General features: G+C 30.2%; 3 protein-coding genes, 1 long non-coding RNA gene, 2 other non-coding genes and 1 pseudogene across 7 annotated transcripts; 6 read left to right on the top strand and 1 right to left on the bottom strand.

Moving 5' to 3' along the window:
• The first annotated feature begins 1,618 nt into the window (after positions 1-1,618).
• Positions 1,619-3,119, top strand: LOC114189990 (MATH domain and coiled-coil domain-containing protein At3g58370-like). Its single transcript, XM_085675332.1, has 4 exons — positions 1,619-1,743; positions 1,835-1,992; positions 2,228-2,807; positions 2,850-3,119. The coding sequence occupies exons 1-4, from the start codon at positions 1,619-1,621 to the stop codon at positions 3,016-3,018; spliced, it is 1,032 nt and encodes a 343-aa protein (XP_085531458.1). The 3' UTR covers positions 3,019-3,119.
• A 6,734-nt stretch (positions 3,120-9,853) lies between these two features.
• Positions 9,854-10,631, top strand: LOC146884522 (ubiquitin C-terminal hydrolase 12 pseudogene; annotated as a pseudogene).
• On the top strand, positions 9,854-11,268 carry LOC114189989 (uncharacterized). Its single transcript, XM_085675517.1, has 3 exons — positions 9,854-9,972; positions 10,114-10,268; positions 10,465-11,268. The coding sequence occupies exon 3, from the start codon at positions 10,639-10,641 to the stop codon at positions 11,266-11,268; it is 630 nt and encodes a 209-aa protein (XP_085531643.1). The 5' UTR covers positions 9,854-9,972; positions 10,114-10,268; positions 10,465-10,638.
• A 2,124-nt stretch (positions 11,269-13,392) lies between these two features.
• TRNAR-CCU (transfer RNA arginine (anticodon CCU)) lies at positions 13,393-13,465 on the top strand. Its single transcript has one exon. It is a non-coding gene; the product is annotated as a tRNA-Arg (tRNA).
• A 1,553-nt stretch (positions 13,466-15,018) lies between these two features.
• On the top strand, positions 15,019-15,091 carry TRNAR-CCU (transfer RNA arginine (anticodon CCU)). Its single transcript has one exon. It is a non-coding gene; the product is annotated as a tRNA-Arg (tRNA).
• Positions 15,092-15,644: 553 nt separating this feature from the next.
• On the top strand, positions 15,645-17,228 carry LOC114192666 (uncharacterized). 2 transcript variants are annotated; one of them, XR_014983931.1, is made up of 3 exons: positions 15,645-15,789; positions 15,922-15,978; positions 17,052-17,228. It is a non-coding gene; the product is annotated as an uncharacterized LOC114192666 (long non-coding RNA). The 2 variants fall into 2 exon arrangements; XR_003606136.2 differs by lacking the exon at positions 17,052-17,228 and adding an exon at positions 16,223-16,990.
• Positions 17,229-17,579: 351 nt separating this feature from the next.
• On the bottom strand, positions 17,580-24,153 carry LOC114190050 (putative glutamate carboxypeptidase AMP1). The gene is made up of 10 exons (XM_028078806.2): positions 23,072-24,153; positions 20,156-20,398; positions 19,668-19,820; positions 19,480-19,551; positions 19,193-19,280; positions 18,992-19,075; positions 18,793-18,881; positions 18,466-18,579; positions 18,217-18,351; positions 17,580-17,973 (listed from the first exon to the last, which is right to left on the bottom strand). Exons 1-10 carry the CDS (start codon positions 24,008-24,010, stop codon positions 17,791-17,793), a joined length of 2,100 nt encoding a protein of 699 aa, XP_027934607.1. The 5' UTR covers positions 24,011-24,153; the 3' UTR covers positions 17,580-17,790.
• Between the last annotated feature and the right edge of the window lie 1,187 nt (positions 24,154-25,340).

Genomic DNA, 25,340 nt, shown 5'->3' with positions numbered 1-25,340 from the left:
TTAACCACTTGGCAAAAATATAAAAATATAAATAGCCTACTTACTCTAGTCAAGATTCGAACCCACAACCTCCCAATTCGTCAAACACATGCACACCAACAAGCTATCCCATTATTCTTGTTAATTCACACATTCATATAAGGTTAAACCATGTTTCCGCATTCATAATATTTTGGTAATATAAAACACAATTAAATCACACTAATGGCACACACTAGACTTGAACCCAAGTCCTCCCAACATAACCAAGTACTCTAAACCCTTTAAGTTATCATTGTTTCTTGTCTAAGGTTTATCAAAGAACTCCCTTAAGGTATTCTCAACCCCTCATTTCTTCATTCCATTACTTATTAATTTTCATAAATTTCCTGGATCTCACAATAAATGTTATTATTATTGGTATCATTATTATTTTTATTATTATTATTATTATTCATAATGGTGTTATTATTATAAGCGTGTTTTTTTAATTATAGAAAACATCGTTATACTAAATATTTTTGTTAAATAGAGTTTTAATCTTTTAAATTTTTTATAATTTATAATTTATATTAATAATATTATTAGTATTTTTAATGGTTAAATAAATATAATAACAATTATATTATTATTCTAAAAAAAGTTAAAATAAAAGAAAAAAAAATATTCGCATGAATCATAAACTATTATAATTATTTCGTAAAATTAATTAACTGTATTATATTATGATATCAATTCTATTTATTATATTTAAAATTGAAATTATTATTGTATTATTTTGATTTACTAATTATTTTAATAACAATATTTACAATAATATAATTTAATTTTCATAATATTTTATTGAATAATACTTTTTCTATTTTATTATTTTAATATATAAAATAAAACAAATACGATCGGTATACTAATATATCGGTGTATATAAAAATCATAAACTCCTTGTTTGAGCATCATGATCCTTCAAATGCAGCTAAGTTTTCCACCTACCAACCATCTTCACATTCGGTGATCCATCTCCAGAAATCTCGCACAAGGCTGTAATTGAAATGAGTGTGTGATTTGACAAGAGTATTTTGGTAAATGAAATTTTATTGCCTCAAATCTCTTTCTGCACATCTATTATCATTGCAAATCACTTCTTCTTGCGATCAACTTTCGTTTTTTCTTACTCCACTTTAGGAGATCACTCCAAACAAATAAAGCATTTCCAAACCCTTCATATTAATCAAAAACCCTTCACTTCATGGAATTCGAAACATCACACACTACTCCACCATTTCTGAAACATCACGTCCTTTCGCATCTCTCACAACTGCTACTTCCTTTAAAGAAACCCTTCATTAAAACCTTCACTTTCTCTCTTTTACTTATTCCTTCCTCTTCTTTCTCCTTCACTGTACTTCATTATTTACAACACCCTTATCTCCAACGTCATTTCACAGATTCAAACTTCTCTTTTCTTTCTTTCATGTCGCAGCCTTTTATATTTTTCAAACAAGCAACACTTACCATGTTGTTAATTTTTACGTATGATTTTATTCAACCATCCAAGATCTTTATTTTTTATCTTCATCAGATAAAATCAAATATTGTTGATTTTGTCAGTGTTACGGTTGAAGCTTTAGAAGTTACAGAAATGGAGAATCAAAATACAAAGGATAAAGTGTTTGAGAAGTTTACATGGACCATTATTACCAACTTCTCCACGTTAGACTCCAAAAAATTGTACTCGGATACCTTTTCTCTCGATGGCCACAAATGGTGCTTCATTCATTTCCTGTCTACTCTACATGTTTTTCTTTCTTATAATTTCATTTGTTTTTCTCATTAAGTTTTTTCACTTTATTTTTAGGAGGGTTGTTATATATCCAAAAGGGAATAAAGTGAAGTGTTTGTCAATTTATTTGAATGGTGGTGGTGTTGCTACTATGCCTCATGGATGGGAAAAATTTGCAAATTTCAAACTCATTCTCATTAATCAGTTCGACCACAAAATGAATGTAACGGGAGGTATATTTCACACTTATCTCTCAACTTGATATTGATATTATTTTCTAAGGTGAATGAAACTATTTTTCTGTTAGCAATTTCATATACAGAGTATCTTTAATTGGACGAATTTTAACTTTTTGGAAGATTCAGATTATTTAGTTCCTAATGACTCTTTTACCACGCTTTCTCAATTATCGTATGATTTTGTTTTAAACTTGATACACAACTGGCTCTTGGTTTATGAATTTGTCAGAAACTAGCCACACGTTCAATTCAAAGGAGGTTTCTTGGGGTTTCCCATCATTCATACCTTTGGATGAACTTCTTGACTCTAGTCGTGGGTTCCTGCTGAATGATAGTTGTATAATTGAAGTTCATATACTGGTTCAACAGTCAGAACATGAGAAAGAAGTTGATGAATCACTGAAGAATGTTGATAACAAGCTTGTTAAAGGCATTGAGAATGTTTCATCCAAGGAAATGATCTCAACCTCATCAATTGTTGAGATGGTGGATTTTAGGGGCATAGGAAAAGTAGAGAAACACTTTGTTCCTCTTCTCGAAGAAGTTTGTTCGCTATATCCCTCACTTATTCATAGTAAGCAGAAGAAAAGTCAAAGATTTACTGAATGGGCTTTTACCGCTCTGGGTAGAGTTCTTCATTTTCTCAATACTAAAAAGGTGAGAAACATGGATGATGAATCTTGCAATCATCTCCAAACTTTATGGGAGGAAGTTGAGACATTTGGATTTGATTTGGCTTGGTTAAAACCTCATGTTGAATCTGCCTTAGGCATGAAAACTCGTGTTGAGAAAGTTGTTGAAGTGAAAAGGTTGGAAGAGAATGTGATTACTTTGAAGGAGAATGTGGAAAGTTTGGAGGAGAATGTGACTACTTTAGAGGAGAAAACAAAGACTTTGAGGAGAAAGATAATTGAAGCAGAGGTAAATCTTGAAATGGCAAAAAGAGATCTGGAGAAAGCTAAAAAAGGATCCGAAGAGTGTGATTTGGACGTTGAACTGGGATATGGAAAATCATTATGATTTTCTTTAAGCCTTCAACCCTTCAATTATTTATTCTATAATTATATGCTTTAAATTTAGGCTTCCAAATGCATTTGTTTTGGGTGTTAACTTCTTTAGGGTTTATTTTATGATGCATTCTATATTCCGTGTTGTTTTAGAAATTAACCGTTACTATAAATACTATGTTTGCGAGTATTGTTATTAATTGTAATATAAATGTTTATCTTATTTATGTTAATTGAATATTATTACATATTGCAAACGATGAAATATATCTAAGATGGTTTTCGTAAATGCGGGTGTTAGTTTTTAAAACAAAGGGCTTTGAATCTCTGAATTTTTAAATCTTAGTACCTTTATTTGGTTTAAAAGGAACAAAGACATTTAAAAGACCTTTTTCTTTTAAATCAATTTTGTAGAAGTTTAAAAGTTTAGGGAAGTTTTAAAACCCAAATCTTATAGTTAATTATTGGACTTTTCAAAACATTATTATAACAATTAATTACACAGCTATTGAAACGATAAGTACACATTTGAATTAAACCAATGTTTTGAATTAATTTCTTAATTTCATTTGGATTTAGACGTTAGCATTGTAAATTTAATTTCTTAATTAATTAGTTAGTTTTAGATCATGGATATTAATTTATATTTGTCTATAAATCTATTTTTATATTTTATTTATTTGTGATTCCTTTTTCATCATTTTTGAGTCTTCAACTTAATTTCTAATTGAGAATTAATTGATCTCAAATTGTTGTTGTGAATAGTATATAATTCTTATAATCTTTGCTGTATTTTTGTTATAACTTATATTAATTGATCTGTTTTATTTTGTTATATTTCTTTAATTTCATTTTGAAAAAGTTGAAGAAAAAGAAAAAGTGAAAGAGTTAATTCAATATATAGAGAGATCTTGATAAATTTGTTACTATATACTTACTTTATGAGAAGTTTTTTTACTAAAGGGTTGATCAAGACATAGAATTTGTTACTACGTTACGATCTTTATTTTATCATTCTAGTACCTACTTTAATGTTAAAATTTTACTTACTGATGATGAGTTTGTATTCATACTTTGATTATATTCCAAACGTGTATGGTTGTTTCATATTGGTTTTTTTATAATTTAGTTCGTTGAATATACCTTATCCTTAACTCGGTTAAAAATATTTAATTTTCAACAAAAATGTATTGACATAAGTGTTTTTGTTTAAATAAGAACTCTTTGGACACAATGTTTCTTTGCTATTTGAAAAATATGTCTCATGTCAAGGGATGATACTATGAAACATTCATTTGAAATCACACGCAAATGACTAAATTTAAAATGGTGAAACCAATTTGTTGTAAAAAAGTTAACGTTAAGTTTATTGTGTTTGACATTTCTTTTATTTAAATTATCATAAGTAATCAATATTTTTATATTCATGACTCTACAGTCCACCACGTATCAAAGTATTAGGTTCAGATGTTCTTAATATGTAAAATACTAATGCGACTTTGAACATAACAAAATTATATGTATGCGAATTAGTTAACCTTAAAAAATGGTTTAAAGATGTGCACGGAAGGTAAAAGTTAACTTTTTTTTATCCTAAGTAATAGGAACAAAGTTCAAATTTAAACTGAAGAAATAAATATTATCCAATCAAATGAAACATGCGGCTTTTTTTATTTGAGAGTCTTTTCTAACTTAAATATATAAAAGTGGGTCAGTTATTTTTTTTTCTTGTCAAATAGGAATAAATCGTCATGGTGGAGGACGATATATTATAGGTGAAGTTGTCTTCAAACTAATTTCTTTTTTTTTAAAAAACAAAATCGTCATTGGTGAAGCCGATTTCTATTAACTTAAAAAGTGAAGTCGTCATTGTACATGACGATTCACTTTTCATTTTTTTTTACGACACGGTTATATTTTAGTTTTATAAGATCTATATTCTTAAATCAAGTTATAAGTTAGCTTCAAATATTATCCATCAATTTTTTTTGTCATGTCATTAAATTATGTAAAATTCATATATATATATATATATATATATATATATATATAACTAATTTATTTATTTGTAAACATTCCATTCAATATATCTTATTTTAAAAGTCTTATCATAGAATCCAAAAGGATAAATCCCAGCTTGTTCTTTGAGGTAAAAAATTGAAAAAAATGATAAGATATAAACATGTATTCAAACTTGAAAGGGAGAAAAAGCTGCAGAATAGTAGGGTGTAGAGATTTTGCTCCCTCCATGAAAAATGCCTAAATATCCTTCTTTAAGAGCATCTAAAAATTATAACTATAACATCAAAAAATAAAAATGAAAAATAATGTCGTCATGTGCTAGGATGATTTCACTTTTTAAATTAATAAAAACAGGTTTTATAGATGATGACTTCACTTTTTGAAAAAGAAAAAAAGAAAACTGGCAGGGTGAAGGACGACTTCACCTATAATGTCGTCCTCTGCCTTAACGATTTGTTCCTATTTTACAAAAAAAAAATTCAACAAACTAATTTTTACAAATTCGAGTAAAAAAAATCCTAAAATACAAAAATGCCAAAACATGCGTAATCTAAATAATGCACTCAATCTGATAATCCATTTAACCTTACATAACTCCTATAGTATGAGAATGTCATCCTCTTTCATTCATCAATTGGAAATATAAATAAATATTATAATTCCTTTTTACAAAAATTAATTCGACAAAACAATTAATTAAATTGAAGTTATTAATTAGTTCTTTTGTTTTCTAAAGTATAATTGTGAATAAACATAATTAAGTGTGGACTAGACGTGTCAAAGTGAACCAACCCGGCTCACACGGGTTGGCTCACCACAAGCCGGATTGAAAATGAGTGAACTCAACCCGGCTCACTTTATGGTGAGCCATAAATTTTGTAACCCGACTTAACCTACCACAAGTTGGTGGGTTAAGTGGGTTGGCTCACCAACCCACCTAAAAAAATTATTTATTTATTTTTTAGTATTCAAATGTTTAAATAAATTTTTAAGTAACCCATGAGATGACAATCATAATAAAATCAAGAACCAATGTGTTGATCATGCTCACCACCAATATATGAAGAATTATTTCTAAGAAAGTATCCATATAGTCTAAGAAAACATAGCTAATATTATAAATTTTCCGTCATGCTATTCAACAAAATATAAATAAAAAAATTATACATTTTTTTCATGCTAATTTAGAAACAATTGTTTAAAAGACGATTACTTGAATAATTTACTATAAAGATTATAGTTACAGATTAAAGTATCAACATATATAACTTGACAATCAAATTAATTAAACATTCAAACTATTCAAATATAATTAAGCAACATTCTAGCATTTAAAAATATGAAATTGTGAACATATATAATAGGAGTAGTAAATAATTATTAAAAAAATTAAAAGAAAATTAAAAAAAAATTTTAAAAAATTTTAAAAAATTGTAAAAAATGTTGGTAGGTTAAGTGGGCCAACCCGACTCGAACCCGTTTAATCCGTGGATTAAGTGAGCCGGGTTGAGTTCAACCCACTTTTGAAAAAGTTGAAATTTTCTCAATCCAACCCAACTCGAATCCGTGCAAACGCTTTGCACGCCTGTAGCTCATTGGACGAGAATATAATTAAAAGAAGGCTTATAAGACTTTGATTTAGATGCTGTACTAGGATATGAAAAATCATGATTCTTTATGTTGTTTGTCGAATAATTTATTATAGTTCTTTTACATGTTTTTTTTTTTTTTTTAACTTTATGAACAATTATATGTTCTCATAATCATTATGATTTTTGTGTCTTGAACTTCTTTGACCACAAATGATGTGAGTATGAAATTGATATTTAAGGGTTCATTTATGTATTTCTTTTAGGATGCATGGTATATTCTTTTTGTTGTTCGTAATCTTAATTAACATGAGTGATATAGATAATTAAAATTGAAATTACGATTAAGATTATAAGGGGTTTTTATGATCGTAGTGAAATTGTAAATATTACTTTTTATAGTAAATTACACAAGTATTGAGAAGATAATTATTCATTTCAATTAATTTCTATTTTTTTATTCAAAATATTTTTATCCTTTTTTCATCAGTTTTATATTTTTTTAGACTTCAAATTAATTTCTAAAGGGGAAAGTTGATCTTAAATTGGTGTTGTGCACAGTATTTTTGCGGTACTTTTTTTATACTTTTTATTTTATATTTGTTTATTTTATTTTATTTTATTTCATTAAGTACCATGACGAGAGGTATAACTAATAATAATTTCAAATTAAAAAAAAAACTATAGGAAGATTAATGATATAAATAAATTGGTATTAGTAATACAAACTTATATTTCGAAATTATCAAGGAAAGTGTTGAACCTACAACCTTATTTATATATATATATATATATATATATATATATATATATATATATATATATATATATATATATTTTGTCATACTTCTATTAACTTCTGAAACTACTCTACCTATATGAAAATTTTCGTATGTTTGAAATAAAATAAATGATTTTCCCAAAACAGTTTTCTTGAAGTGTTTATTACCATATATTAGCAATTTTCTTTTATTATTACAAGTGTTTTATATGTTTTTTATTTAATTAAATTTTAAACCCCTTAAAAAGTTAAATATTTTTAATTTAAAATTTTTAATTTTTTTTTCTTGAATGCTCAAAAAAAATTATTTTTATCTTAATTTTTTGTTATCCAAATAGCGTGACTATTATCATCATCTTACTCATTTTCATTGTTTAGAAAAATGTAACGTTTTGTAATTAATATAGAATAGTATTAAAAGGACAAGTAATTTCTATTATCTTAATACATAAATAAACTAATTTTAAAAAATAAAAATAGATTAAAAAAAGCTGAAACAGAAAGCAGAAAAACTGAACTCGACATTTCATCCAAGAAAATCAATAAACATTTCTCAAATACTACGGCAAGAAGAGTTATTAAATTTTGTGACTTGTTTGCTTTAATATTTGAGAGAATGGACGACGGAAGTGACTTCTATTTTATAATTAATATAGAATGATATTATGATTATAATTATAATATAATGAAAGTAGCTTTATTGTCTTAATTAATTATAACATCATTTTTTATTATTCACAAAATTATGTATTCTTATCATATGAGTAAATTTATTTAAAATAAAAATAAGAATAGGATAAAAAAGGCTGAGCAGGGAAAATAAAATTGAACTCAATTTCATCCAAGAAAATGAATCAACTTTGAAACTAGACACTAAGAAGAGTTATTAAAATTTGTGACTTTTACAGTTATCATTGTGTGGTTAAATTTCCAGGACATTGGAAAACAGAGTTAACAATGTAAAAACAACTTTCTAAACTTGTTCTCAATGAGCAACCCAATAAAATCGCGTCTACCAAGGCCGAATTGCTTAAAAATAAAATAATTATTTTAAATTTCATACGTACAAATTGTTTATAAATTGTAATGAATGATTTATATTAACAACTTCTTTTAATTTAAGAATATATACTTTTTAATTTAAAATAATATTTTTATTTATTAGTAAGTTTCATCATAAAATTTATATTTATTAATTAAACCTGCAGCATTTGGCTTTCTATATAAACCTTCACTGGCTCTCATTTTGCCACAATCTCTCTCATTCATCGGAATTTCCTATTGTTGTCAGTGCTGTGTAACATGCTATGTTAATTCTATAGCTGTCCATTTTATAGATATCTTTGAGGTTCCACTGTTACTGTTACCCAAATGAAGTTTCATTTAGTTATTTCCCTAAATTTACATTAAAATATAATTTTCTGCTATTCAAATTTTGCTTATTTTTCATGTTTCAGCCTTCTATGTTTTTCAAACACCCAATAACTAACAACCAACATAGGCAAAATTACAGATTTGGATCACTTGAAGATTAATTTACAAATATGAATCAATTGATTAAAATATTATACAAGATGGGTGAAATCGTCATGATGAATAACGACACATCAAATAATGGATAACAATACATCAAATGAAAATGGGTAACGATACATTAAGTGAAGTAGATAGTCGTTAGTGGCACCGTCTTCTTTTAAAATTTTTAAAAAGTAAAAAACGTTATAAATGATAACAACTTCAATAGAAATAATAGAAATAGAAGTGGTTAGGATTAGAACCGATTTCAAATAAAATCGGTTTGGATCTAACGGTTTTGGTTTTTAAATTTTTTCAATTACATTTATTTTAATTTTTATTACATGATTTTAGTTTGCATCTCTCATGTCATGGCAGAATATATTATAAGGTTAGAGTTTATTTTAAGAAAAAACTAAAAAATGTAATACTTTTTTTTTATTTTATATTATTAATTTTCAGATTTTTGTTGTGCTTTTTTAATTAATTTTCTAAACCTCTTTTTCCTAAAAAGTACGCCTATTAATTAAAAAAAGCTTAAACATAAAAAATATTAAAAATTAATATCAGTATTACATATTTTAGTTTAAAACTCAATATAATACTCCAAAACATATTATTTTAGTAAAATGTGTCAACTACATTATTATTTTTTAATCCTAATAAACATAAAATATAAAACTGTATGTAGTATTATTTAATAAATTTACCTGTAATATAAAAATGAAAATTTAAAAAAAATAAAAAAGCAAAACCGATAGGATCCAAAACGGTTTCACTCGAAACCGATTCTTTCCTAACGACTTCCATCCTTGATAAAACTTTATTCGACCATAAAATGTCTTTATTTGTCATGTTTAATCATGGGTTTGATCTTCCTAAGTGAAACTCAACACTGTTTGTTTTGTCAGTGGCAAGGTTGAAACTCAGGAGTTACTGAAATGGATGATCAGAATACTGAGGATAAAGTGTTTGAGAAATTTACATGGACCATTACCAACTTCTCCAAGTTAGACTCCAAAATATACTCGGAAAAGTTTTCTCTCCATGGCCATACATGGTGCTTCATTTAATTATTATACATACTTTTTATCTTCCTCTTTCATATGATTTCGTCTCTTTTTCTCATTAAGTTTTGTTACTTTGTTTTTATAGGAGGATAAATCTTTTTCTCATTAAGTTTGTTACTTTGTTTTTATAGGAGGATTCTTATCTTTCCAAAAGGGAATGAAGTTGAGGATTTGTCACTTTATTTGGATTCTGGTGCTGCTACTATGCCTCATGGATGGCAAAAATTTGCAGTTTTCAAAATCAATCTTATTAATCAGCTCGATCACGGAAAGAATATAATCAAAGGTATATTTCACACTTTTCTCTCTTGTTGATATTTTAATATTATTTTCTCAGGCGAATGAAACTAGCTTTTTCTATCTATATGTTTTTCCTTAATATGTTTTTCTACCTTAAATTCCTGAATAGTCAGACTCTCCAATTTCATATATGTTTTAAACTATTTTATAAGCAACTGACTTTTCATATATGAATTTGTCAGAAACTAGTCACACCTTCAATTTAGTAGAGGATGATCATGGTTACAAATCCTTCGTACCTTTGGGTGATCTTTGTGACTCTAGTCGTGGTTTCATAATGAATGATACTTGTATAATTGAAGTTCATATGCTGGTTCAAAAAATCAGAACAAGAGAAAGAAGTTGTTGAATCAGAGATGAAAATTGATGAAAAGGTTGCTGGAAGCATCGAGAATGTTTCACCCAAGGAAATGATCCCAACCTCATCATTTGTTGAGATGGTGGATTTTAGGGACATAGGAAGAGTAGAGAAACACTTTGTTCCTCTACTTGAACAAGTTTGTTCATGCTATCCATCACTTATCGATAGCAAGAAGAGGAAAAGTCAAAGATTTACTGAATGGGCTTTTACAGCTCTGGGTAGAGTTCTTCATTTTCTGAAGACTAAAAAGGTGAGAGACATGGATGATGAATCTTGCAATCATCTCCAAACTTTATGGGAGGAACTTCAGACATTTGGATTTGATTTGGGTTGGTTAAAACCACATGTTGAATCTGCCTTAGGCATTAAAACTCGTGTTGAGAAAGTTGTTGAAGTGAAAAGGTTGGAAGAGAATGTGATTACTTTGAAGGAGAATGTGGATACTTTAGAGGAGAATGTGTGTACTTTAGAGGAGAAAACAAAGGCTTTGAGGAGAAAGATAATTGAAGCAGAGGTAAATCTTGAAATGGCAAAAAGAGATCTGGTGAAAGCTATAAAAGGATCCGAAGAGTGTGATTTGGACGCTGAACTTGGATATGGAAAATCATTATTTTTAGGGTTCTAGTCAAGACTCATGAAGATTGGTGTTTTGGGGTTTATTTTATGATGCATTCTATATTCTGTGTTGTTTATGAACTTCAGCCGTTACTATCTCTAATCTTCCTTTTACGTTTGTCAGTACTTTTTTTTAATAGAATATAAATACTAATTATGTTAATTGAATAGCGTTCTATAAATTGCAATATAAATACTTATTTATCTTAATTGAATATTGTTATATATTACAAACGATTAAGGACAAATATATTTAAAAGTTAAATTGAATATTGTTCTATATTGTTAATTAAAATCTCAGTACCTTATATTAGCTTTAAAAATAATAAAGACATTTAAAAGTCTTTTGGCTTTTATATCAATTTTGGATAAATTTAAAGTATAGGGTGGTTTTCAAAACTTAATTATAATAATTAATTACATAGGTAAACAATAACTATTCATTTGAATTAGACCAATGTTTTTAATTAATTTCTTTATTTCATTTCAATTGAAACGTTAAGTTATGAAATTTAATTTCTTAATTAATTAATTTGTTTTAGTTGATGAGAAAAAAATTAATGGGTATTAAATTATATTCGTTAATGATTCTATTTTTCTATTTCAATTATTTGTTATTCCTTTTTCATTATTTGTGAGACTTAAACTTAATTTCTAAATTGAGAATTAATTGATCTCAAATTGTTGTTGTGAATAGTATATAATTATTATATTTTTTTTTCTATATTTTGGTTTATACCTTATATTTTATATTTTATTTTTTACCTAATATAATCTGTTGAGTCTTGATAAATTTGTTACTACATACTTATCTTAAGGCAAATTTTGTTACTATAGGGATGACCAAAACATAAAATTTGGTAACTATGTTACAATCTTTATATTTTATAGTAGTTACTTGGATGTTAAAACGTTACTTATTGATGAATTTGTATTCATAGTTTGATTATATTCCAAATGTTGGTGTGGTTTCATCATTGATATTTATATTTTAGTTTGTAAAATTTAAAGGTTTAAAAATATTTAATTTTCAATGAAAAGTGTTGATACAAGTGTTTTTATTTAAATAAGAACTCTTTGAACACATGGTACGTCTTCGCTTCTTGAAAAACTGGAAGTAAATATCAATTTATTGAGTTGTGTTATGTTAAATATATTTTTAGTCTCTTCACTTTTAATAAAAGTTGAAATTAGTATCCTCTTGAAATTTTGATCATTTTTAGTCATTTATCTTTAGAAATGAAGTAATATAATATAACCAGATTTTGTTAAGTTTATTTGATATTTTAAACACATTTTATGATAGTATTTGAGTTGTTTACACCGTTTGATACATTTTTGCTTCAATATTAATTGAAATGCTATCATCAAACGTTAAATAAATTTAATAAAATGTGGTTAAAAGGATTAAATTCATACGTTTCTAAAATTTGATAACTAAATTGGTCTAAATTTTTTAAAAGGACAAATTCCAACTTTGATTGAAAATCAAAAGAACAAAAATATATTTAACCCTACATATCTAAGATTGACATTTAATTTATTTAAATAATTATATATAAACAAGTAGACATTAAGTTTAATGTGTTTGATTTAAGATTGACATTTCTTTTATTTAAATGATTATATGTAATCACTATTTTTATATTCATGATCTATAGTCACCACCACATCTCAAAGTGTTAGGTTCGGGGTTTGATTTTCTTAATTTGTAAAATATTAACACGACTTAGAACATAAAAAGTTATATGAATAATGCGGAATAGTTAATCTTAAAAAAATTGTATTAGTTGAAAGTTAACTTTTTTATCATAAAATATAAGTACAAAATTCAAATTTAAGCTGAATAAGTAAATATTATCCAATTTGAGACCAAAATTTGACCCAATCAGATGAATCATGCATAATCTATATAATGCACTCAATCTTATCCTATAGATTGTTACAAGTTGTGATAAGATTCAGATTAAGAGAATCTCATGCTTTTTCATTCATCAATTGGAAATATAAATAAATATTGTAATTCATTTTTAAAAATATTAATTCAATAATTAATTAAATTGAAGCTATTAATTAGTTCTTTTTTTTTTAATGCTACCACGCCATAAATGTAATCAAGTGCAAACTTACGTAAGCGCCTGTAGCTCAGTGGATAGAGCGTCTGTTTCCTAAGCAGAAAGTCGTAGGTTCGACCCCTACCTGGCGCGATCTCATTTTTATTTTATTTTTTTAATATTTATTACTTTTATTAAAGAGATAATATATTATCTTTTAAGCCAAATTTATTTAAGTGTATTTCCTAATGTAATATTTTCCCAGCCAACTGTTTCCTAATTTAATTTAAGTGATCTACTTAAAAAATTCTCTATTTAAAAGCAACTAACATATAATTTTTTAATATTATTTTAGTAAAATGATATTTAACTTTTTAGAAAGTTAAAGGTTTATGAAAATAAATTATCCTACTCATAACATATTGGACACAATAATTTTCGCTTTGAAAATTCTGAGAAATTACTTATGTAGAATTTAATTTGATATTTTCAATGACCACACGAGTCTATAATACCACTTTGATGAGAAATATTTGCACATGTAGTAGAAAATATTGATATAACTCACTTTTGAAAAAAAAAAAAAGTAAAAATTTCTCTACAGTTATATTTCACTAGTACTTAATTCTTCCAATTTATTAGTAGCAAACTTAGTAAGTTCTTATACTGCTGTCAGGAATAGTAACATTCTACGTATTTTAATTGCATCAAAGATTAATAAACATTGTGATATATTATAATAATTTGAAACTAATCTTCCCACAATCTAATGAATATAGTTTCACTATGTGGCCCATTTATTTATTTATTTGATAGTGATTATGATTTGGAGCCGCAACACTGAAAGAATTACACACAATATTATTCGATGATATTTTGTATAATATATTGGCTTCTTTTGAGCCCTTTAAAGACTACAAACAAACTCAATTACACACAATATTATTAAAATCTAAATAGTTTGATCCGAGTTGTTTAGATAACCAGAAAGTTAGAGTATATGTAATTACATATTAAACTATATTAAACTTTGAATATTTCAAAATCAACTCCATATATATATTTATATTACCTTTGAATATCTTAAAAATAATTTCAAGTATCTTGATATTTGAGTACCTTGAGCTGAGGTACAATTATATTATGAATATGCATGTATTATGATTTTTGGTGTGACATCAATTATAAATTGAGTCATGAAAGAGTTACATCATTTATAATTGGGACATATGAAAGATTTTGATTTCTAATATTTTTTAAATCAAAAGAAGACTTTTTTTTTGGTAAGTATTTCGAATAACTCTTTGTTTAAGTATTATAATATTTATAATAGTTTATTCCATTATAGTTAATAGGTTATCAGACTATGGTAAGTGTTGTGTAATTACAACATCTAAGATACATACATAATACTTATAAATAAGTTTTATCGTACAAAAATAAAGCTTAAAAACTAAATTATTATTTTTTATTTATCTTTAGTGTAGTATTTATTATAATAAATTATTTTAAAAATAAGGTTTATATCATAATTCATATCTTGAATATGGGAACTATCCAAGAATTTATATAAGTCGAAAAAAAAATTGGATATTTTGATATCTTGAAATTAATTTGTTGTTTTCAAAGCAAAAATACAAAGTTAAATATAATTTAGTTAAAAAAGGATGCGTTCAATTAGATAAAAAGATGCAACAAGTATGCAAGCGCCTGTAGCTCAGTGGATAGAGCGTCTGTTTCCTAAGCAGAAAGTCGTAGGTTCGACCCCTACCTGGCGCGTTTTTTGTTTTATCTTTTTCTTCTTGTTATGATTTTTTATTCTAATTTAAGAAATAAGTATAATAAGTTTAATTTAACTGTAAATTTCTAAAGTAATTTCTTGTCAACCAACCACTGATTATTTGCTTTAGTTCTGTAAAACATCACCAACTTTTATGAATAACAAAGGCTGGGTTATTTGATGTTAAAAACTCACTCCTTTTCATGTTATTTGGGCTTCTTTATTTTACCTATAAAATCAGTTCCTCATACACACAATTAAATGTATAAATTATGACTTCAAATTATTTAAGAATATATTTTGATGAACTTCTTCTCAATACCTATAACAACTTTTAACAATCATATAAATAATTATTTTTTTCACAAATTAAGTGCATAAGTTAATTTAAACTCTTTATAGAAAAAAAAATTGTTGTCTCCAAGAGTCTTACCAAGGTATATAAATAAATTCTATGAAATTGATACAATTTTAATAAAAAGAATGAATTGAAAGTTGTTTACTTTTTTTTTCGGACAAGTTCAAGTAACATGACATGTGTAAAGTCTACTTTCTCTTTTAGATTTTTGGGCCTCTCACTAAGTTTTCCTTCATTTACTCAAAACAGTTCTCACCTTTCTTTCTCTCTACAAAAGTAGAAACTGATTTAGGGTTTAAGCTACATCCTTCTTTGAGTTTATTGAACACTTCCTTCCGCGTAAGTAGAACTCAATCCCGTATCTCTTTTTGTTTCTTTTCTGTTTTGAAACTCTGGTTCAACCTAAATATCTATTGTGGTCTCAATTTTGTCTACCCGTGCTTATGTTTTCAGTTTCTTAAGTTGTTTCAGGTTCTGGTGTTCCTTCCACTAAGGGCTTTCTTCTCCTCAAGTTAGCTTTCAGTCAAGGTAAGGGAAGCTAAGGTTTTAACGTGTTTGAAATATCTTGCCTGTTTTGGTTCTATTTCCTATTTAAAATGCTTGGATGATGCTTGTGTGGGTATGAAAATGAATTGTCAATGGTTTGATTTTGGATTTTGGCTGTGCATGCGTGAGCATTTGAGAAACATGTTATTCTCGCCCAAGCGAGCAACTCTCGCATAAGCGAGAGTAGCAAAAACTCACCTCTGTCTCTATTCGAGTTGTCGCTCAGGTGAGGAACTTCAGTTTTGAGCAAAGAACAATCTCGCTCAGGCGAGAAGGTCCCGCTTAAGCGAACTCACGAAAAACTCACAGTGCCACAGTTTGAGCTCTCGCTCAGGCAAGAATGTCTAGCTTAAGCGAGAGAACCTTCGTCGCTTGAATTAAAACTTCTAGCTTGAGCGAGACTGGTGCAAGGATGTGTTTTATTACTTGCTCTCTGCTATGATTGGCTGTTTTACTCCTTAAAAGTATGATAAATGATGTTGTTCATGTATGGTGTTATATTTGGAACTGTATTTCATATGTTGGGCATGAGATGATTATGTTTTGAGATAATATGTGTACTATTTGAGCTTAACGTAATTCCCTGAGTCTCTAGGGGAGACTTTGGTGGTGGTGGTGTTGTAATGTATGTAATGAAATAAGGATTCAATAAGGTTGTATCCTGACACTCTAATGAATCAGTCAGACTCACATAGAACAAACTGGTTCAAGTTGTGAGAGTAGTAGGAAGTCTTAGTCTCTAGCAGAATAATGGTCTTAGATGATCATTGACTAACCTAACCTTGTGTGTGGTAGGGTGAAACCCATTGACAATGGCTCTGCAGAGTAGTAGAGGCCACCACAAGTGCAAGAAACCAGTGAATCTGATTTTATTACATGTATCTGGATAATTGAGTTAGAGGATCTTTTATTGTTTGCTATCATATGTCTTATATGCTTACTAAATTGTCTATTTAAAATCTACTTGCTTAACAATTATTTTTCTCTAGCTTAATCTTTCTCTTTGTGTCTGTTTCCTTGTTTGATTTTCCTCTTGCAATGATCATCAATATTAGTGTGAACAGATGTAGAGACCCCCGGTGACCACCATGATGATGGTGTTACGATGTAGTTTAGCTGTCTTGGATTTTGCTTAGAGTCTTTTTTTGAAGAACAATTTTATTTTAAATTCTTTATTATGTGAGCAATCTTTGACTAGACTATTTTGCTTTATAAAACACATTATTGCATTATTTTGTGCCATTGATCTTCCCTTCTCGTCAGGATACTTTGAATAAGTATATAAGAATAATTCTTTAATACTTTATATTTCTTGCTCTATTTATTTATGATTATGTGATATTTTATTTATTAGAGTTTATCTATTAAAGGGATGTCTCAACATGTTAGCAGGTTAGCAGGTTGAATTTGCATCTGCCCTGTTATGGCAAAATATTGTTCAGTTCAGTGTTTCACAATAAATCAACTTGTTTTCATCTTACATATTTTAATTATTGAAAAGAAAAACTCCATATATAATTAAAGTAAAGTAGATCATAACTACCATATTGTTTTGGTAAGTCTTTAAAAGGAAAAAGCAAACCAGAGAAAACAATGAAGTTCATTTAAGCCGACTAAAAAAGAGAATTCTCATCAAAGAAACAAATAAACAAAGAAGGCAAGTGATTTAACCTAAATGTAGAGTGCGACATTTACAGGTAAAAATGAAGCTTGGACTAATCATACTATTGCAAAAAATAGAAACTGAAATTTACTGTTCAACTAAGATAAATATTTCCATCTTTTCCACTAGGCTTAGGCCAAATCTCCTCTTAGTGCTGAAGCAGCTCTTTGAATAGCTCTGGCAACCCTCCAAAGCTCATGCTGAATAGCAGCCAACCTTTCTTTTTCACTCATTTTAAACATCTCGGACATAGAGTCAGCGATTCCAGGGAAGAAATCCAACTTGCTTTCTTGGTCTCTGGGAGGCCCAAAAACCTGTACAGTAATGTAATGTATTAATACAAATAAGCAATTTATCACATGAAAAGTTTAAATATAACCATAATCTGGTGATCTCTGACAGTCAAGTTGGTAGGTTTCTTAACCTAAACTTACAATCACATCTTTCAACCTACAACTAGCACCAGAAGAGTATCTAATCTCATAAGTGGGAAAGTATTTGTCAACTTAAACATTAATGAAAGTTCTAACAGGCAGAGTGAAAGCAAGCACACTCACAAGATGCTTGAACCATTGTCTTCCTCGAAGTCCGTCAACATCCAAGAAGCCTTTTTCCGCAAGCATTAGTCTATCATTCAATGCTCGTATCTTCATATTCACAAAATGATCTGAATTTTCTTGCAGTCTCAGTTTCTGCAGTTCATAGAGACAAGTAGAAGAAGGCAGGAGGATAAGTAAGAGTAATTATGTCAAATTTAAATCATAAATAATGCTAATACATTACAATCCATTGCAGTTTCGTTTTACCTCTGATTCCTCATTAGCTTCTTTGGCAGCAGAAGCAAATTCTTGAATCGACGCAGTTAGTGGATGTAGAGAAATTTGCTTGTCTAACAAGTTGCTCAATTTGTCATTGTACACCTGTCCAAAGTGGGCGAAGATTAAGTAATCAAAAATGATACAGGAATGTTTTGGAATTGATGGAAGATATAGAAGTGCAGTGATAAAATTCATAAACATATAATTTTGTCATCAACCATCTAACTAAACCTTACTCCTGGTTTGAAATTCTAATATCTAAAGATAGTACTTAGCAAGAAGTAGATCACAATACTTATGACGATAAAGGAATACCTGTAACTGATCCGCATAAGACACATAATTGAAAGGTATAATGGAATCATCAGCAAGGCGAAGGGCTAGAAGCCCCCAAATTCCAGTAACTGATACAACAAAGAACAGAAAAGATATATCATCTCGTGATTGACACACGGATTCGCCAATAAAATAGTAATTTCATTTGCTAAGAAGGGTATTAAGCAAGAAATCAAACCAGCAACATGGCGCTGAAAGAATGGATCTCCAAACTCTGTCATCCAGTTGTAGGAGTCGAAAGCAGTGTGATAGACAGGATAATCTACAGAAAAGACATAACATTATTCAACACATAATGCATGAGTATCTGATACATTTTTGCACGACTTTTTCTCAAATCATATGGAACCCTTTTAGTTCATATCAATGAAATCTGTACCTTTTCCATAATACATATCAATAGATGGAACCCCTGCATGTTGCACAAATGGAGCAAAATCAGAATCAACTCTACCCAGCCTTTGAATCTGCAATCAACCAAGATAAAACTGCTAAGCCGCAAATATATGGTTTTTCATCATCATCAATTAATGTTGAAAGATTTTTTTTTTTTTTCAATTTCAAATTAGTTTCCTAAATAAAACAGTGAGAGGAAAAAGGGAAAACAATAAATATGAATCTATCAAAACTCGAAAGGCATCTATACAGCCAAGAAGTTAGTCCTACATTAGATTTTCCACCACCAGCTGCCCAATTCTGATAAATCGTTGTACCCTCATCAGAGTCAGGATCCTTGACCTGAAATAAACAGACATGGCAATTGATGTAAAGCATTAATCAAATACCATGATCAACCATGTTCAAACACTACCCACATGCAGATTTGCATATGCATGTATAATCACTTCAAATACCTTTTTGATGATATCGAGAAGGAGATCATCTAGCTGAGGAGTTGAGCCAGCAAAGAAACTAGGCCCTTGAACAGCACAGTCTACATTAAGGTATGCTACAGCTTTTGAACGAAGATTAACAAGGTTTTGTTCAACCCACTCTGTGGATCCTATCTACAGAAGCAGATAAACTTGATTTAGAGAGCACATTACTAGAAGTGACACCATCATCATCATCATTGAAATAAAGCAAATTGATCAAGATAAAAAGCACCAACTATGCATTAACTTTTAAAGCAAAAATCTTATCAAAGACTCTAACGCGTGTGAAAGAGACTTACTCAAGATAGTGGCAACAAATTTAGGTAAATAAGACAAATGGAAGTAGAGTTTCACTTTCACTTCACCAGATGTGTCCAGATTCATTGACTTATCATTTATGAATATCCAGTGGCCACATAATGAAAGTGGTTAACCATGATGAACGCAAGATTAGTGGAGCTACCTACCATTCCAAATTCCTCTGCATCCCAACTGCATAGAATGATGGTCCTCCGTGGAGTCCACCCCAAACGCAATAGAATAGCATATCTACGAGCAATGTCAAGTAGGGCAGCTGTCCCACTGTTGGGGTCAACAGCACCATATGTCCATGCATCTCTATGGTTCCCAAGCAGAACATAGCGATCAGATTCTTCCCGTCCCTTGATAATGGCAAAAACGTTTTCAATGGTGGCCACTTTCATTTCTCCCTGAAAAACCAAATAAGCCAGACGAAAACATGCACAGAAAACATACAGCATAGTTAAATATTGTTGTACTACATTAATGTCTATTAGTTGTTAAGATGAGCATAAAAAAATTCGATATACTGTCATAATCAAAAACATTCCAACAACAGACACGAACAATAAATTGGATACTATATCCAGGATGTTTAGAAATGCTTTCGTGTTACAAGGTTTTGGTTAACGTTTACCTAGGCACATATTAGACATGGCCAAAAACCTGAACTTCAAAAATACTCAACATTTCACTGAATATTTTCTCTTTTGTCCTTTAATTTAAGTACAAGGTTAATTTCTTTCGCACAAATAATTAGTGAATTTGACTATTTTACCACATCTAAATATTATGTGTTTTCTGATAAATATTAATGCAAAAAAAAAATTAAATTGACAATATCTAAGTTGATCTATTTTTGTTAATAATGCAAACGAGAATTTCGTTAGATTACACATCTAATCATAAGTGGTTGCGTATGATGAAAGAGTTCACTTTTGTCATGGTTGTCTTAAATTATATTTAGAGTGATTTTAGTTAGTTGACTGTATAAAAGACTTTCAGAGAAAATAGTACATATGTAAAACCCACTTCTGTTTTAAACTTTTGGGCCCAGATGACTAAAAAGGCCTTAGGCTAGCCACTTGTTTCCACTTCAGAAAACCCTTCAGCTTTCCCACTCAGCTTTGCACTCTTTTTCTCATGCATGCAAAACAGTTCCAACTCTTTCTTCTCCTTTGAAGAAAAAACTGAGCTAGGGCAGTTGCGAAACCCTCCTCTCAGCTAGCAGAACGTTCTTTCTTTTATGTAAGTTAAGCTCAAACTTCTATTTTTTTCTCCTTTTCCAATTTTATTGTGTTGGTTTTGTCATGGATTCTTCCTTAGAACCTCATCTTCGATCCTGTGGTCATGTTTTTCAGCCCTCTAGTTTGTTTCTGGAGCTGTGGTGATGCTACCGTCAGGGCATCTTCCCCGCAGTTTTGCTTTCAGTTTCAAGGTAAGGGAAACTAGAGTTTAAAGCTTTTAAGAGTATTGCATGTATGTTGGTTGCTGAATCACATTTTTAAATGCTTGTTTGACGTTTGTGTTGATTGAAAATATGAATATGTTGGGTGAAGTTGTGCTTGCGTTTCTGGATCTGCATGCTATTTTCGCCCAAGCGAGCAACTCTCGCCCAAGCGAGCAACTCTCGCCTAAGCGAGAGTAGCAGAAACCTGGGTGAGTTTTTTGCTACTCTCGCCCAGGTTTCTGCTCGAGTTGTCGCTCAGGTGACGAACTTCTATTTTGAGTGAAGAGTAATCTAGCTCAAGCGAGAACTCGCAAAAACTCCACAATGCCACTATTTGAACTCTCGTCCAGGCGAAAAGTGTTCGCTTGAGGAAGAGGATGAGCGAAGACTTCTAGCATGAGCGAGACTTGTGTAGGGAAACTGTAATTACTGAATTGGTTCCATGACCGATTTATTTACTTTTTACAGTACAAAGAATGATGCCATGTATGTTTTATGTGATGTAATGAGACTGAAATTGTTTTGCTTAATATGAAATGATAATGGATGTGTGAGGATATATTTATGGCATGTGCTTGACGTAATTTCATGAGTCTCTAGGAAAGATTTTATGGTGTTGTTGTTGTAGTGTATGTAATGAAATGAGGATTCAAACAAGGTCTAATGAATCAGTCAGACTCACATAGAGTAGACTGGTAAGTGGTAAGGTGAAACCCATTCGCAATGACTCTGCAGAGCAGTAGAGGCCACTACAAGTGCAAACAACTCGTGATTCGATCCCATTACATTTATCCAGATAATCAAGTTAGAGGGTCTTTGATTGTTTGCTATTACATGTTGTGTGTGCTCAATGAATTGTCTGCTTATTATCTGTTTGCATGTATATCAAAATTATTTTCACTTGCTTACCCTTTTTATATGTGTTGTTTCTTGTTTGATTTTTCATTTTTGCAATGATCACCAACTTTGAGGTGAGCAGATGTGAAAATTCCTGATGATCACCATGGTGAAGGAGATGTTGTTTAGATAAGTGATGATGGTTCTTGCTCATTGTTGAGTCTCTTTGAAGAACTGAATTTACGTCATGAAACATGTCTGTAGCATTGTTTCGTGCCTTAGTATTCCTTTTCCATCATGAAAAATTTTTGTAGCATTTTGTGTCTTAGTATTCCTTTTCCGATATATTTGGATATTTGTAAAAGGTTAATTCTTGTATACTATTTGCGTGGTTTATTTTATATTATGATTATATGATATTTTGTTTATTATAACTTATCTATTAAATGGGATGTCACAACATACAAAATTTCTTTATTTTTATACTAATTATTACTTTGAAGTTCGAACCTAAAACAACTGACTAGTAAAAAAAATTTCACTCTCAGTGCATCATGGATACACGAGAATTGTATACTGTTAATCAATAACCATAAATGTAATCAAAAGCCAATAACCATAAATGTAATCAAAATTGTTTGAGTTTTGCGATAGAAGATGTAGAAGTGAACAAGCTTAGACAGCCTAAAAATTCAAAATTTCTTCTCCAGAAAATTTATGGCACAAAACATGAACAAATCTCAATTTTTACATGCATGTGCATGGAATAAAATCTGAAGAAGCTAAACAAAATTACCTGATAAGTGAAGTTGAGGATGGTGGGGCCAGGACCAACATTCCTAACCTTGGAGGACTTTAGGGTACCCCTCCAATCCAAGGGCAGAGGAGCTCCACCAAGTGAGGCCAAGATCCTCTCAGCAGCCTCAGAAGACAAAGGCATGGAAGGAATTTTAGGAAACCTTCTCAAAACTTCATTATCATCCAAACCCAAACTCTCGCCGCCATCAACCCCACCCCACCCAGGACTCAGCGGGTCCCCAATCCCCCCTCTCATCACGTGTCCCCTCTCAAAACCCCGGGGCCACGTATCCCCATCCCCGAACACCACCACCGCCGCCGCACCATGCCTCTCCGCCGCCTCCACCACCGCCCCACGCCCCACTCCACCGCCGCTCCTGGCCACCGCCACGCACCCCGCCACCCCCACCCCCGCCGCCGCCAGCAACCGGAAGTCCTCCTCCCGCCCGTAGTTCACGAACACCGCCGCCGCCCACGCCGACCCCGACGGCGAGTACGCGTGGTACGGCGCCACCACCTCCCCGTTCCCCTCTCCCTCCCCCAACCGAAACTCCAAACTCGAACCGTCACTAAAATGCGCCGAGAGCGACGAGCGCAGCGGGTACGACAACAGCGGGCGGTACCTCGCGGTGGTGGTTCGGAACCCGAGGCCGGTGAAGTGGTTGAGCACGTAGCGCGCGGTTAGGGAGGCGGGTTTTGTTCCTGCGAGGTGAGGGTGCACGGTGAGCGCGCGCAGGTAGCTGGAGATCGTGGCGTTGGAGGAGGACGAGAGGAACACGTGGTCGAAGCGCGAGGCGTCGAGGGAAGCGGCGGAACGGAAAGGGAAATGCAGGGAATAAAACCCCACCACTCCAATGACGATTACCGTTACGAAAGCCACCAACGGTGACGGCTTCGCCGCGAATGCCGTTACAGGTTTTAACCGAGACTGAAGCATTCTTTGTTGGTGAATGAAGTGGTTGCGAACGGAGTAGGAGGCTCTGTAATGACGGTGGAACGGAGAGTTTGTGTTAGTTTAGTAATGGAGTTCGAATGGTTATTGGTGTTCGTTTTTGGTTTTTCTGTAATGAAACTCGATAGTTTTGAAACTTGAAATAATATACTATTACTATTAGTTTCGGTATTATCATGTCTTTTACTTTATTTTATTTTAAGGTTAAAATATTCCATTGGTTCTCGTTTTGATTCAGAAATTTTAAATTGGTCATCTTATTTTTATTGATCTCAATTTTGTCTTCATCTTTGTAAATGTATATTAAATCAGTCCTTTCCGTTATCTGTTGGCAAACAGTTCTTGCTTTACGTTTTAAGAAAGAGATTATGTTCTCCTAACATTTGAAAATAAGGGTTTGAAAAAGAGTTGAAGTTGTCTTATCATTTATTAAGACTCGTAATGTCTCCCATTCATTCTTGCTCGTCGTCCTATACTTGCAATAGTTGGAAAATAAAAAATTTTAGGGTTTCTTCTCATGGAGTGTGGTGAGGAGGTTTGATTTAACATTTATTTATTATTGCAATGAGAAGGCAATCACTGCTAAGATTAGATGGAGAAAATTTTGGAGTTCCTCAATGTTCAAAGTATGCTAGAAGTACTAATAATTTATATTTTTAATCTAATATATATTTATTTATTTGATGCTGTTTTCTAATTTAAAAAGTTAATTTAAGAAAGAAAAAAAATGAGATTTAAGAGAATAAAAAACTTTAAAGTGATTACAAAAAATAAATGAAACTTGAGAAATGAAAGAAAATATGTAAATAAAACAAAATAAATAAAATGGTTCAACATACGTTAAGAAAATGAGTCATCTTTATATATGTAATAATATAAAATATTATTACTATTATTAGTAGTAAATATAATATTTTTGTATTTGTATATTAAAAGAGTAATGATAGTTATATAATAAATAGTGGATAATTTGTAATGTGATGTGGTATGTTATAGAAAGTGTAAATAAGATTGAGATTTTTAAAGAGAAATAACACTAATATTTATTATGTATAATTATTTATTTGATATCCTAATTTTCTGGTTTAATTCAATTTGGTGTCTATAGTTTGTTAGTTTAATTTATTTTTCCAATTATCTAAAAGGATATAATTTGGTCATCTCTGTTAAGTTGGAGTTAAAATTGTGTTCGTATAGAACACGTGTCAAATTGTGAAATTTTTAATTTTTTAATTTTAATTTTTTTTTAAATTTTATTTTTTCTGAAAATTTATAATCTGCCATGTGTCATGTTATTAAATTTTTGGTTTAATTT

This window comes from Vigna unguiculata, chromosome 7 (assembly GCF_037176805.1).
Source record: "Vigna unguiculata cultivar grain cowpea cultivar isolate G323 ecotype 2 chromosome 7, ASM3717680v1, whole genome shotgun sequence".
Taxonomy (NCBI): Eukaryota; Viridiplantae; Streptophyta; class Magnoliopsida; order Fabales; family Fabaceae; genus Vigna; species Vigna unguiculata.
The sequence above is the reverse complement of the archived record's forward strand: the minus strand, read 5'-3'. Positions and strand labels throughout refer to the sequence as shown.